We start from the raw sequence: 15828 nt of genomic DNA on the forward strand, positions 1-15828 counted from the left end.
ATTACACAGGTGACAGATTTCAGATCCATTCATGAAAATGTAAATACAATCTAATGACCATTGTTGTCACTGTTTGTTCTTACTCTACTTCACAGGTCCATTGTGGAGTAAAGTCTGGTAATTTACACCAACATTTAAATGATTTAAAGTGGTTTTATACTGAAATGATGAAAATGAACAAAAAAGATACAATACACAGAAGCAAGTTTTCCTTGACCGGGACATAAACATTACGTTTACATTTTAGGCATTTATCAGATTACAATCTGTAGTGACAGGGACAGTCTCCCCTGGAGACACTCAGGGTTAAGTGTCCTGCACAGGGACACAATGGCAGTAAGTGGAGTTTGAACCTGTGACTTTGTGGTCTTCTGATTCATAGTCATGTGTGTTAACCACTAGGCTACTAATACCTCAATTACTACAATTATTTTTTGTAGGCCGTGATTAAATTGTACTCAGTATTTGAACAGTCTTATTTTTAGTTAATAGTGATTAAAAAAAGTGGGGTGGTAGTGGCCTAGTGGGTAAGACACTTACCTATGAAGCAGGAGACCCAGGTTCAAACCTCACTTACTACCATTGTGTCCCCGGGCAAAACACTTAACCCTGAGTGTCTCCAGGGGGACTGTCCCTGTAACTACTGAAGTAAAGTCCAGGAGGACTGTCCCTGATTGTAAGTCACTTTGGATAAGGGCGTCTGATAAAGGACATAAATGTAAATGTAAGTGGTCAAAAAACGAATGGTGATGTCAAAGTTACTCAGATAATTGGCTGTTGAAGACATTGCATTTCTCTTTGTTACAAAAGAAAATAAATGTTTTCTCAGAAATTCACTCAAGAATTGAGTTCTCACTCACTCTTCACTCAAGAATTTGAACTCAAGATATGCATTGGATTTACATAGTGTAAAACCTTCCATGAATTTGTGTGAATTGTTTGGTAACATGAACATATAACTAGAACTAAAAATTCCATCATATTCAACTAGCCATGCTTAAGTGAAGGTCATAACCACAATGTTCCTGAATGAAAATAAAAGACTCCTGGAGAAAAGACCTCTAATCGGTAAACAGTCCATTCACCACAGCAGGCAGATTCCTCTTAACATCCAACTCTGCACTGTTGTTTTGTACAGTGTGAGCATGAACTGCAAGGTCTGTAAACCTAAATGTAATACTTTAATGAACATTGACAATGACAAGGTAACAACACAGTGGTGACATTCTGCAATAACAACTTGATATAATATCACCCAGCACCAAAAGAAATAGAAATTCGAGTCGGCATGTGAATTGAATATTCTGTTAGCACCATTTGTTCTAAGTAGTAATTTTGTCCTCTGACCTTTAACAGTTAAAACAGTTAACTGTTCACCTCATCAGCGTGATGTGATGGAAATAAAAGGTTTAGCAATAACAATATATTAAAACTGCAATTAAAGTACAATAAACTTTAAGGTATTCAGAGCAAATGGATCAATGTGGAATGTCTCTATATTACATGTGACTTATATGTAATTAAATTCAACTATAATTAGGGACGATTATGAATTGACACCTTGGACCACCTCCCGTCTTAGAGTTCTGCAGTTAGGGCAAGGGAGCACTGGGAAAGGAAATAATCTAATCCTTAACGTGAGGTTTGACTCTGCATTAAAAATGACTATATCTTGCAGAGTTGAGAATCTTCAGCATAAGCAACAAGACTCTTCCTTAGTTCTTCTGCCGCCCGATGTAATTCAGCAACTTCAGCTTCCTTGGAATCTATAATTCGCGTAGAGTTTGCAATTCTTCCTTCCAGATCTACAAAGGTTTCAAAATATAGAATTAAGCAAGGATATTACTTGCTCCATGTCATTATATTCAGAAAATTCTTATACATATCAATATAAATATCTGTTTCTGTTGTTTCACTGCTTATGTCCAAGATCCCAGAATCCACAGCACGTTATAAAAACAAACACATAAATCCCCTCTACTATGTAAATTTGATTATGCACATACCTTCAATTTCTTTCATTTTTAAGGCAATGTCATTGGCAATGTTTTCTACTTCAGCTGATATCTTATTAAGACGGTCGTTTTCAATATTGCTGAGATTCTGGTTTGCCATTTTATCCATTAGTTCCACAAAAAGTTTATTCACATCCGTCATATTCTGTGAAAAAAGAGACATATGTGTAATAACACCTTTCATTATTCTCATGTATTTCATTTAATATTTCATGTCCACCTACACACATATATGAATGGCTCTGCATAAATATTAATACAAATGAGAAGTAGGTGAACCCACACAATCTCTGAGGCCCTCTTGTGGCTATAAACCTTTATGGATGGAACAAAATCTACAATAGTTTATCATGGCCCACATGATATGATATTTCATTTTTTTCAGTTGCAGGATTTTGTAGAAATTATACTCTTTATTGGGAAAGATGGGACCTAGAAAGGAGTTGCATGTTGCTATCATGCGGTCATGCAAGTGCCATTCATAGATCCTGACACATGCATTCCATAAAATAAAGTGGCATGTCCATAGCAAATGTGGGTAAAAACTCCTTTTCCCTTGGCAATCTCTACACAAATCTACACTTTCATGTCCTAATTTCTGCAACCATGAATTTTCATTATCATTTTGCTGTTTTCATGTCCACCTAAATGGGAGCAAAAATGGCACCCAGGTTCCATATAATTTGCCCTATTCACTGCAGGCTTGTAGAAAAAAAAGTCTGACTGATAAAAACTCTTCATATAAAAAAGAAAAAAAAACTTACAATATCTGAGGCATTTTTCAGTGCCACATCGGCCAGCTGCCTGGCTTCTGTGGCTTGAATTCTGTTCATTTCTGTCTTGTTCCTCAGAGCCTCAATGCCATCCAGCAAATCTTTTGCACGGGTGGTGTTCAGGTTTTCTTCCAGGTTCTTAAGTTTTCCTTCAGTCTATTCGCAAATGCATGGTTAAATAAATGACAAACAAATAGCTAAAAATGTCACCAAAGTCAGTTACCTCACTCATCACGTCCAGTGTGTCCAGGGTGTTGTTTTCTGCTTTTTCCAAGATTTGCGGGACTTTGTCCTGCAGATTTTGAGCATGAGCTATTGTTTTTTTGACACCACTAACATTAATGGCCTCAGACCTGTTCCTTTTAAAGACAAACACAACAATGCATTAGAAACTGTTCAGTGACAACGAAAGAGTGGGACGTCGAGGAAATGTTCCTTACTTGATCTCGTCGGCTTCTCGCAGCAGCTCATTGGCTGCTTGCACTTGGTCCTGCAAAAGCCTGTGCTGTTCCTCGATGCCCGTCATGTTGGCCAGCAGCGCCTGGATGCCCTGTATCATTTCCTGGATTTCATCTTGTGACCTGGGCAGGCGAATGGCCAGGACGGCATTGGCCATTCTCTCGATGTCCTCTGGCCCCACCATGTCACCTGTAACAGCGGAGAATGAGCAGAAGCGTTGTCATTGGCAAAAAAAAAAAAAAAAAAATCCCAAGTGGGAGAAGGAAGGGTCAACCCACTGTTAAGGAACTGCTTGACTTTGTCGATAAGATCCTTGGTTTCATTATTCTGAGATTTGAATTTTTTCGCGTGCCTGTTGATCTTCACTTTAATGTTGCCTGTTTGGTTTTTTATTTCGTTAGTCATCTGCTTCATTCCTTTAATCTGAGTCGGAACAGACAACACAATTACACAGGCCAACAATGTGTTATGTCATATAACTTATATGAATTCCAAACTGAACATACCTTCATGTCGGCGTCTTTCAGTTTGTTGAAAAAATCGGCGATGGTCTCGCTGGTTTTATTGGCTACGTCTGAAGCTTTACGGCTGAGAGGTAAGATGCCCCCACAGTTCGGGCCTCCACACACACGCTTCCCTTCGCCGTCCCGACACAGTGCACCCCCGCACCGGGCTTCAGAGCAGTTTCCATCTCCTGGAGCCCCACATATCTGGGGCAATGAGTTCAAAGTTCATATTGTCTGACCCGTCCTGCTGTTGTACCTATTAGGCAATTAAACCCGAACTCACCATGTTGTTGAATCTGGGCACGTTCAAGCCTCGGATATTCCTCTCCATGGTGTCCCAGTCGTGGGTGTTGCACTTGATTGAGCTCATCAGCTTCTTCGCCTTCATGCGAGTTTCTTTCGAGGAATTCAGAATGTTTGTGGAATTGTCGATTCGGTAATCGTTCGCAGTAAAGTTCGCATGATGCCTCTTAATTTCCTCCAGTGCGTCTGAAATACATTGATTCGAGGCATTAATGTGTGGCTGACATTGCAACTGTGCAATACTTTTAGCATGCATAATATACAAAAAAACATTTATGCACTAATAATAACAACAATAATAATACTGCAACATTTTAATTATAATTAAACAACTTCTTCAAAAGTAGAAAATAAAAGCGTCTTACTGTGAAAATCAGTTTTATTTTTAGGGATCCCCGTTGTTGTATTAATGAACCTGATTAGGTTTTTAAAGCCATCCCAGATATTGTCTATTTCAGCATTCAGCGCTGGCGATACATCTATGATGACTGCATTGGGATCAATGCTGTGCCTCAAATCCCTTGGAAAGGGGATGGAAGAAGATTGAACAAATATGAGCACAAAATATAACAGGAAATGTCAAAATACTGTATTAAGTTTGAAGTGCAAGAACAAATGATACTCAGACGGAAAAATGGTCATACAAGATCTGATTTTGGAGTTTTGAAATGTCATCAACAGCAGACTTGGTGTTTCCAGTCTGGCTTAATATCCGCTCCACCTCCGAGTGCATGATCAGTAACTTTCGCAGCATAGGTCCGTAGTCGGGGTTCTCCCGGCTGACGGAGATGTACTTCCACAATGCGTCCATCTTCTCCTTCACCGCAGTTACGCTCTTGGACCAGAGCGTTGAGCAGGGATGGCAGGGAGGGCAGGTTGGGAATGTGGCCTCGTGCCCTGGGGCGCATTGATCACAAAGGATGCCGGTCACCCCTGGGCGGCAGATGCACTTGCCAGTGTTGGGGTCACAGTAAGGCCTGACCGTCCCCTCTACATTACAATCACAGACTAGAAGTTGGAAAAAAAGGAAGACATATTTTTTTAACATTTACATTATAATGTAATACACAGATGATAGACAGTTTTACAATGACAGTTTACATACATAAACACAGTCCATCTGGGTTCCTGGGATTACTGAAGTAATTCTCTCCACACCGATCACAATGTTTGCCCCCAAATTGTTGTTTGCATGGGCACTGACCTGTAACCTGATTATGAAATATGTGTTTTAGAATATGATGTATATGCATACGCAGCACATATTCATATTCATATTCATATTCACACTTATGTTTGTGTTTATGGTCTTTCTCTTTACTATGTCTCACCTTGTCACACACAATACTGGTGGAGTGCTCAGGGTGACAGCTACACGGCTGGCACCCTAACTGGCCATCCATGTTCCAAAAGCCGTCCGTACACTGGTCACACGAGACACCCTCCACGCCCACACGGCAAGGGCACTGAGCATTCCTCTGGTCACAGAAACAGGGGCTGTCCAACGGACACTGGGTTGCCTTGGTACCACGTCGGTCACAGTAGCATTCTAAACGTTATCACATGAAAACAAATTCCAAAAAAAGAGCAATGTACTTGTAAGTTTTTTTTCACAAAAATGCCTCAGTATTAGCATCAATTTCAGATTCTTTTTTTACAAAGTGATATTTTTATTGTAGTAATTCCATTTCTCAAGTTTAAACAGAACGCATGCCAGTCTTGACTTAATGAAGCATATGGCCATGGTACATGATTGCACATAAATCTATTTCATTTGTGTGCACATTGTGAAAATGATTTTCATATCATCACTTGGGGGCGCTCTTACCTCTATATTTTATACGTCGCTAAGCTGCTTTCTACATTGCCTTTGTTCCTGAGTACCATCAACTAGTGATGGCAAATATAAACACTAAATGTATTCAGTACTTGCTCAGTACATATCTAAACATTCTTGTCACAGTCTTGTCTTTTTTTGCCTAATGTTAAAAAAATTAAACAAAATATTACTATTGACATACTGCTGTCTAACCGACATCTCGTCTTGGATGGCAGCCCATCACCTCCAACTCAATCCCACCAAAACTGAACTAATTGATCTCTTCATCGATGGTAACTTAAGCACGTTGTAAGTCGCTCTGGATCAGGGTGTCTACCAAATGCCGTAAATGTAAATGAAATGTAAATGCTGGATAAAATAAATTCAAATTCAAGTTCAAATTTTATTTGTCACATACACAGTCTTACATGGTATGATATGCAGTGAAATGCTTTGGCATTGACCACAACATTGCAAATATTGCAAGTATACAATGAACCAATAAGTAAATATTGCAAGCATAACCGAATATTACACTTTTATGTTTTTAACATTAAATTAAGTGCAACCGGTAGGGTGAAGGTGTGCAAATGAGTGAAGTAAATAGTAAAAAATTTGTGCAAGAGTAAAAAAATTTGTGCAAGGATTCTGGGGGGATTGAGTCCAGAAGTGATTGAAAGTGAAAGTGCTGGAGTCCTAATATGTGCAAAGTTTTGTATGTACCGACAAATATAAATGTTTCTATTCACAAATCCTTTAGAATATTACACCAAGGGTTCAAACATAATATTAAAACAAACAAACTTTGTAATGGACCTTACCTCTGCAACCTTGTCGTAGAGCGTCACCATAGTAACCAGGCTTGCATTTCTCGCAGTACAGACCCTCAGTATTGTGGCGGCAGTTCAGGCACACACCAGTTACGCTGTCACACACTTCTTCAATGGGATCGATATCATTATTGCAGTGGCACTTCTCACACTGGGAGCCAGGCAGCGACAGGTCACCATAGTAACCAGGGGCACATCTTTCACAGTGATGGCCTGTAGAAAAGGGGCAGAGCCAAGGTTATAAAATCACGCTTTAATAGCATCCAGTAGTCGCTAATAAATAAAAGGTTATGTGTTTATAAGCTTTGAAGGACCTGCATATCCATGATGACAGACACATAGCAGATTTCCATCTATGGCATTCCTGTCACAGGAGTGGGCAAAGAAACGGCCACTTCCGGCCACGTCTGGACAGCTACATGGTCTACAGGGTTCCCGATAGACTGGGTCACCATAGTAACCATTGATACACCTGAAACGGGACCACACGAACTTCAGTACTTCTGTGAGAATAGACATCATTTCAGAATTCTGAGACGTGAATGCTTCGAAGTACCTGTCACACTTCGGGCCCGTGGTGTGATCCCTGCAGTTCAGACAGGCTCCAGTCACAGGGTGGCAAAGGTCAGCGAGCCCATTGCACTCACAGGGTCTGCACTGCGGGAAACCATAGAAGCCCGGCAGGCACTGCTCACAGCGTCTCCCTGTCAAATCCCTGCGACACTGACACTGGCCACTTCTCTGGTCGCAAAGCTCAGACACAGAGCCTTGGGTGTCACAGTCACATTCTGAATGACAGAAGGACAGGATCAATATATTCATAGAGAGAAAGTGCATCCTGCATGATGATGAAAACAAGCGTCTTGGTCACATACTTGTGCAGCCATCAGGCCCAAACCCAAAAGTCAGCGGGGCACAGGAGTCACAGCAGCGTCCAATCACATTGGGTTTGCAGTTACACTGCCCTCCAAACTTTAAGCAAGAGTTGCTGTAGGCTCCTTTAGCGTTGCATTTGCAAGCTGCAAAAGATACGCAAACCAGCAATAAAATATTAATAACGAGTTCATGGACATGATAAACGCATTGGCTCTTGTGGATAATCTTACTCTCAGGTGTGGCAAGATACTTACGAATTGCACCATTGTGGATGCGGGCTGACATGCTGCCGATGAGCTTCTCACACTCTCCCGGTAATTTGGCCTGTCCTACGGTAGTGCCCAGTTCGACACAGTGGTATTGTTGAAAGTCTTCCAAATCTGACTTGGAACAGAAGTTCTGGATGGAGCCTATCCTGGGGATCAGCCCCATCTGGATAAAAAACAACCTCATAAGGAATATACCATATCCTGGGGATCAGCCCCATCTGGATAAAAAAAACAACCTCACTGTCATAAGGAATATACCATAGAGCCATGAAAACATTTTTGTTTCATGAATCATATTGTTCAGATTAGCCTCTTTTTACCATCATGACTGCTCTGCACGCTACTATAAACAAATATTCAACCGTTCAAGGAACTATTTTTTTTTTACTACACATTTTCTTATTTTAATGATCCAGTTTTGTTTTGCAGGCTAAAAACAGTCAGAATAAAAGAAACTGCGAATGTTCAATATACATTAAAAATAAATGAAAATCTCACAGCGTCTATGAGGATGTACTCTCTGTGCTGGGGATCGGGCCCGGGCTGCATTCTTAAAGTCACATCTACAAGGTATTGTCTTCCAGAGTCCAAACACACTGGAACCTCCAAAACAGCTACCCTACACACACATGCACATACACGCACATACACAAAGAAAAGCACTGTGATACATTTGGCAAGTTAAATGGATAAAGTGAAGTGATTGTCACTTGTGATACACAGCAACACAGCACATGGTGCACAAAGTGAAATCTGTCCTTTGCATTTAACCCATCGGCCTGAGTGAGCAGTGGGCAGCCATGACAGGCGCCCGGGGAGCAGTGTGTAGGGACGGTGCTTTGCTCAGTGGCACCTCAGTGGCACCTTGGCGGATCGGGATTCGAACCGGCAACCTTCTGATTACAGGGCCGCTTCCTTAACTGGTTGGTGGTGGTGTGGCTGCTTCAGGCATAGTTCTCACCTGCTGGAACCAGGAAGAGGCAGTTCTTTATCCAATGGGTCATATTTACAGAGTCCTTCTTCATAAGGTCCAAGGGGGACAATCCTGATGACAGCAGCCCAATCATCTGTGGACTATTATATCACATATGATAATATTATACAACATTATATGACATGAAGCACAATATATTCTTAGATGCGTATCTATCAAACCTCATGCTCATAGTGGAGGACTAGATTGTAGTCAAGGGAGACCGGAACATTCCCAACTTTGAACCTAAGGCCCACTCCATCCACAGCACGCACAAATCCTGGTCCGGTCCAAGATATGGCTGATCCAGCACGCCGTTCTCTGGGAATCATCTGCAGACCATGGCCGGCCTCAAGGGGAATCAGCCTCAGCTGGAACAGAGCTTCAGTCTGTTAGGTCTTTTTTAAGTTTATTAGCAATTTTCTCTTCTGAGCAGGATGGTATTACAAAAAATACAGTATTTCTATTAAGAATGCATTCACATTCAAATGTTAATGAACACAAACACATAAAAAATTTTATATCTCTCTCTCTCCATCATATGTGTGTGTATATATATATATATATATATACACACACACACACACACACACATGTATATATACTCGAAGGATATACCATGAATGGCAGTAAACACAGACTCGCTGGTCAAGCATCTAACCAAATCTTAATAACACATTCATACCTGTCCCTGTACTGGCTTCTGGGTGGATCGCCTTTCTCTTCTGGTCAACACAACTTTGCCATTGATGAATTTGAAGTCATAACCTTGCTGACGGTAGTACTGCTCACATTTTGGCAACGTGGCATGGGGAGCAATAGGGGTGGGTCGAACACGCTAAACATCAAAGACGATAGGCGACAATGGTTATAACAAAGCAGGTCAGGTAGCATGGTTCTGTGGCATATTGATGTGTGTATTCAGAGATGTATTCACTATGAAAATGTAGAGAAAAATATTTTAGGGCATATCACCCAGATCTACCAGAGGGGGAGGGGGGCTACTGTCCAATGGTGCTGCATCCTCAGCTTCATACAGGTAGTAGTTCAGAGGAGCCAAGAAGTATCCAGGAGCTGGGTCACTACAGGTGCGGCCAACCATGTTGGGCCGGCACTGGCACTGTCCGCTTTCCCGAGAGCAGCTGTATGCATGAAAAAAATATTTCAACGTGTAGGATTTTTATCAAATCAATCTGTCCAAACATCCCTTTTGAGGTTCAAATTCTGGACCATTTGGTGACTGATCTGTTCCTTGATGTGTTTGGTGATTGGTATGGTGGTAATATTTTTGCAGGTCTAGTGGAGGGTTGGTAAAAACTAACCAAATCCAGGTAATCTCAGGTTTAAATTGAAATAAGTGAAATAGGTCCTACAAACCCAAACACCATACAGGGATTCATTATATATATTTCCACTCACACATTGTTAATGGCTCCACCTATGTCACATTCACAAGGACGACAAGGATGTACAGTGTTCCCCAGGCCCCAGAATCCTGACTACAAGCACATAAAAAACATTTTATAAAAAACACACATTATATTCTTCTTCATGAAACATCTTGTTCATCTTGTAAGTGCCATACCTGACACTGATCACAGTATTGTCCCATGGCAAATTCTTTGCACAGACATTGTCCAGTAGTTGGGTCACATGGGGTGGACGTCTGCACACTGCCCAGGGGGTTACAGCCGCATGCTAAACGGCAGCCAGAACAAATTTAGTGACATTTGTCTGATCATCGCATGTAACTTCACACCAGATGTTTTCTGCTAACAGTACAGAGTTAGTGTAATTGTTCTTACCCTGGCAGCCATCGGGGTCCTCCTGCCGGAGACCATAATAGCCATATTTGCAGCTATCGCACCTGTCCCCCTCCACATTGGCCTTACATATGCAGCGGCCCGTGAAGGCATCACACACACCATCATTCAGAGAGCCCACTGGGTCACAGTTACATGCTGGATCAGACAATCAGACGGTCAGGAACAAACACACAAGGCAAGAGCATGTCTGCATGTTTTGTTGCAGTTATCAATACTGAAGTCGAGAATTTTGGATTAAATTGATTAATTATGTTTAACCAGGAGAACATTTGGACTCTTTAGTGACCCAAAGCAAATTGTGCTCAGGAAATACAGTGATACTTGCAAGCACAACTCACAGATGCAAGCTGCAGGGTCTTCGATGGGCCGTGAGGGGTCTTTATAATAGTGAGGTTTACACCGCTCACACTGTGGACCAGCACGGCTATTGCGGCAATCTTCACACACACCCCCGCTGACCCCACCAGTGGCCTGGAACCGATTCATGTCAAAGTGACACCTCTCAGAGTGGCCGTGACAGTTGCACCCTAAACAACAGAAACAAATGGAAAATGCTTCTCTTGCAGTATTTGTATTGGGAATATACTTTAAACATACAGGACTTGTTAATAAAATATTGGAAATATTGGCATTGTTCCGGATTACTTTTGCAAATGTGGGGGTCTGTGGCCACCGCGGGTCTCCAGGGTGTGTCGTTGTAAAAGTCCTGACAGCGCTCGCAGTTATCCCCCACTGTGTTGTGTAGGCACACACAGCGGCTCTGAACCTGGAACAAAGTACACAAAGTACACACATTAGTCCAGCCCTTAACCAGGAACATGCACAGGTCCTTCTAATGTTTTTTTTTTTATTGCAATAAAGCATTTCAAGTGTAAATATGGCCCCTGGCACCCATTCAGACTGAAAGTGGAACTACAGTTACATTTTTATAATGTGTATTATTAAAATACACAATAGGAAAGACCATAATATATACAGATTGGGCTTCTAAAGTGAGACGATTGTCCTTTGATTCTAAAGAGAAAACATTAGTGAGGCAGGGCGACCTTTTTCCCTCACCATGCCAGAAACATGGAAGGCGTCCCCCCTACTGCCTTCAACAGACATGCACTGGTGCGCGTGGCCATTACAGAAGCATCTGCCCCGCACTATCATCTCATACAGGGCGTAGTAATATTTATCCTCCGGGTTCCTCCGCCGCCTGAGCAGTTGTGTGTCGCCCAGGGTGAAAAGGCGGGTGAAGTTCACGCGCAGATTGGTCAAGGTGATGAGATCTGAACACAAAAAACAGCTGATTATTAATGTTCTATCCTCTGGATTCAATATGCTTTACAAATCATCTCAATGAAGGTTATGTTGGGCAAAAATAATGTGTTGATCGCTACCAATTCTTCATCACACACACAAACAGACACACACCATGGCCCATTTAATATACATATTATGTCATCATGATCACATGAGGAACATACAAAGTCCACACAGGAAACTTTTATTAACAACTTGGAAGCTTGTTCAGCTGCTTTCAGCATTGGAAAGATGCATGCATGCGACATACCTTGTATTTCAGGTGTGTACGGGTTACGTATTTGAAAGCTGGGATCTACAGCCTTTAGAACAACCTGTAAGAAATTAGCCGGCATTATTTTCATGCAGTTCTCTTGACATTCATATGCATGTACTGTTTAGAAAGCAGGAGCTGGAGTGCCACCTCTCCCTCTGAAGAAGGTTCTGGTCCTGAGTAGCGGCTGTCACAGACAACATCGTCCACGCTGTTTGCTGGCCACTCTGGAACCCCAGGAAATGAGGATTGACAATCTTCTGCAAAGAAGCGAAAAACCTTCCAGGTTCTTCCGAAATCCTTGGACCTCTCAACCAACATGGCAGCGGGCCGAAAGGTCTTTACAGAAACGATGCATACGGGACACAGAGAAAGACTCAGAACGGAAGATTACAGACACATGTAAATATGCCATGCGAAAAACATAGTAAAGAAAAAAATATATAGATGACAAATTTACCTTAAATGTAAGAATAAGGTGGCTAAACTGAAATACAGCTTCCAGGTTCAGCTGTATACTAACACGATGGACTCCTGCGACAGAATTATTTTGTTTTATTTATTGCAATGTTAACATTTTGAAGTTCATAGTCATGCAAATGTCAAACAAATGTGATTCTAACAAATCGCTTTGTTTAATTGTAAATTAAATAGTATATTAAAAACCCATCTAGACTAAATTAGGTAATCAACTAACAAAAAAAAAAACATATTTTACAGACGTATATTTGTATGGTAACAGTTCCTTTTAAATAAAAGTGTAAAATAATATAGAACTGAAGGAACAGTCGAAGGAATACCGTTTTCAGACTGCCACCATCGTTTTTTGCGATCACGCTCAAAAAGTGTGATGACATTCTCAATCTGGTGACTGCTGGGGTTGGTGATGTGATTGTAAGGATTCCTGGAGTCACACGTGAAGCATTTTTGTTCATCCTGCGTGCAAAATAATCAGGAACAAGAAAAAAAGGGCCATTGAACACAAATTTTGCCTCATTGAGCTTAATTGCTTTCTAATCTGATGGTCATCTTTTTCAGCACAGAATTATTCTGTAGAACTGCATGTAACTAAAGAAATGCAAACCTGTGTAACTGCACTCCATACGTTTATTGTGCTAGAGGTCATTTGAGCAGAAATTTCCATTTCTCAAATGTGGAAATATTTGCCTTGGAACATTCTTCACACTCACAGCCACACCCACATACTTACGGAATCACCGGTGGAGGGGAACGTGTGAGCGACAGCAGGCATGGATTGGGGGGGGTTAGTGCTATGGGGTAAGGTGTGGCAGTGACCCGTCAGTGAAGCAGATCAGGGCATGCTCGTGGCTGTTCAGCACGGAACGAACTGGACCTCTGCGGCCGTGTTCGCACAGAGGAACTGTGACCGGCGACTACCGCAGCCTGCTTGAAGAGTCTACGGCATGTGTGAAGCCTTCACGTTCCTACGGCAGTTTACTGGAATGTAAAGCCTCATTTACCGTGCATAACGCCTTTTAGAAGCGCCAGCAGCTTTGCTCTTTTTGCTCTGTGTAGATGCAAGCGTAGGCATGTTAATTTGATGAAGACGGTTCAGTCACACAAGCGATTTGTTCTGCAGGAATGAGGCTACGGCAACAGAAAAAGAGTGGAAAACCGCCACCAATTCAACCTTTCTTGCCACGCTCCCCTGGAAAGGTAATCCATGAGCAAACATTCACCAGGCAACAGTCACTGAAATTTCTGCATGGCGTCATGCAAGCGTGAACGGAACGTTGTCCCGTTCCCGCTGGCGCTAACCTCAAGATGTCCCAGGATGCAATACTTTTCGGGACCTCTGAGCCCACAGGTGGAGGAGGCCGTGAGTTGTGCGGCCCGGCCCACCAACAGGTCCCCCAGCTCAGGGTGGCATGACGTTTCCCCGCACTCCTCCTGAGACAGGGCAAGGCCTGCCAGAACTGGGAAATGGAGCGTTACACACCTTTCAGTGAGGGCAAAGCAACAGCAGGAAGCAGGAAGTTCACACTGTGTCAGCCACTTCTAGAAAACCATGTCGCATGGTTCATACGTCAAATGCGTGATGCTGCGAGCCGCATTTCTGCAGCACGAGTGTTTCAGGATACTGAGCTCGGCAAAATTCATGATTTATTTGCATGCAATCAAATAAGCCGCCCTGTATTGTACCAATAAACACAATATTAATATGATCCGGAGTGTGAAAGTGTGTGTCAGTATTTTTTTTTACAATTTCACACTGTTTTGAATTAATGTAGCATATGATGTGAACAGGAAAAAAACAGGAACCTCATATGCAAATTGGCACGTTGGAGTTGGAGAGAGCTCGTGGCAACAAGTAAAAATCTGTGCAATTTCAGCAAGTGATCACACGCCCACCCTGTCAAAGTCTCGTTAGAGACAATTTCTCCTTGTCTACAGCTAACAGACCTGAGTCCAAGCTCCGGATTTTTCTATATTCCTGCAGATTCTAAGAACGGTTAAAAAATAATAAAGACTTACATGCAAGGAGATATTGCCACGGTCTGGTCATTTCTTGAAAGAAAGAAACAAAAGCTTCTTAATGACAGCAAATATATTGCATATTTCTTATTATAATGATAATGATTGTTATTATTTAGTAGTAGTAGTAGTAGTAGTAGTAATAGACATATTACTTATTTTGTAAAGCTTACTACAAAGTGTGCCAAAAATATTTTTATGCTTACATCTATCTATTTCTATCACATATTTGCCATCAGTCTAATCCTTTGTTTAGTCCCCACTTTTTTATTTAAATGTTTATTCTTATAAGTCCATCGAGCTATGACTAATAGAAGCTGGTGAGGTTTTTAGCACCATGATCAGATTACATGCTACTGTACAATCATTTCAAAAGGCACGTCAGGTATTAATCTGTTTTCCTCGGTGACAAACACAGAACCACAACAGAGCTGTTCTGCAGTCAGGTCACCACAAACAAAAGTCATTTGCAGCACTCGAGAAAGAATTAAGGGGGAAAGCACCACAGACACCTCTGTGGTCGTGGGTGAAGCCACAGTTATTCCTCCCTCACAGCCAGCAGTCTTTGCGGCACGAAAGCAATTCCTCACCGCTATCAGCTCCTCTTACCTGCGTCCCGTCTGAAAGAGACGCCCCGAGCCTGACACTGAACCACCCTGGATGATCCAGAGGTACCAGGGAGGCCCTTGCAGTCCTTGCTGGGTCCCGCGGTGGCACGCACTTCCAGCACCGTCGGTGGTTTCTGCAGTAATGACACGGGGTGTTTCTGCGTGTGAAGACACACCTGAGCTCCCCTGAGAAAAGCTGGGCCTTCAGGCTGTGCCAGAGACAGGGATTAGGTTTCATTCAGGACTGATTTATGATTATGATCGTAAAAAGGAGTGTATGGGAGGGTGGACTGAGAAAAAAGGAAATGGGGTGCTTAAGGACACGGAAAAGGCAACAAGCTTACAAAACGTAAATCCGCTGAAATAAAACCCACGCACAGACTCATAGAAAAGAAGCAAGTTGAACTCGACATGAGAGGAATTATGATAGTCGGATGAGGAATTCTGGCGCTGGGAACATGACCACATAATGGTGTAACGTTACCTTCCACGATGAGATCAGGCTCAAAAATGT

The 15828-nt window shown here is 42.1% G+C and overlaps 1 protein-coding gene across 1 annotated transcript; it reads right to left on the reverse strand.

Annotated features, from left to right (window-relative positions):
* Positions 1 to 1162: 1162 nt before the first annotated feature.
* lamb4 (laminin, beta 4) lies at positions 1163 to 15440 on the reverse strand. The gene is made up of 35 exons (XM_028957944.1): positions 15316 to 15440; positions 14707 to 14739; positions 13990 to 14147; positions 13011 to 13146; positions 12671 to 12744; positions 12361 to 12549; positions 12208 to 12271; positions 11709 to 11923; positions 11295 to 11415; positions 10988 to 11176; positions 10629 to 10784; positions 10409 to 10521; positions 10243 to 10322; positions 9809 to 9965; positions 9509 to 9661; positions 9006 to 9194; positions 8812 to 8924; positions 8349 to 8469; positions 7836 to 8013; positions 7581 to 7724; positions 7262 to 7493; positions 7020 to 7177; positions 6697 to 6918; positions 5388 to 5605; positions 5162 to 5267; positions 4701 to 5064; positions 4422 to 4576; positions 4037 to 4242; positions 3754 to 3957; positions 3526 to 3670; positions 3229 to 3436; positions 3012 to 3147; positions 2780 to 2944; positions 2007 to 2160; positions 1163 to 1805 (listed from the first exon to the last, which is right to left on the reverse strand). The coding sequence occupies exons 2-35, from the start codon at positions 14735 to 14737 to the stop codon at positions 1666 to 1668; spliced, it is 5394 nt and encodes a 1797-aa protein (XP_028813777.1). The 5' UTR covers positions 14738 to 14739; positions 15316 to 15440; the 3' UTR covers positions 1163 to 1665.
* Positions 15441 to 15828: the final 388 nt, after the last annotated feature.

The sequence above is a fragment of the Denticeps clupeoides genome, chromosome 17, assembly GCF_900700375.1.
Source record: "Denticeps clupeoides chromosome 17, fDenClu1.1, whole genome shotgun sequence".
NCBI lineage: Eukaryota > Metazoa > Chordata > Actinopteri > Clupeiformes > Denticipitidae > Denticeps > Denticeps clupeoides.

Coding starts and splice junctions, on each gene's coding strand:
- lamb4 (XM_028957944.1), bottom strand. CDS start 14,737: ATGACCAGACCGTGGCAATATCTCCTTGCAT. Junction 10,323..10,408: donor AATACTGTGATCAGTGTCAG/GTATGGCACTTA, acceptor ATGTGCTTGTAG/TCAGGATTCTGGGGCCTGGG. Junction 7,178..7,261: donor ACGGGCCCGAAGTGTGACAG/GTACTTCGAAGC, acceptor GTCCCGTTTCAG/GTGTATCAATGGTTACTATG.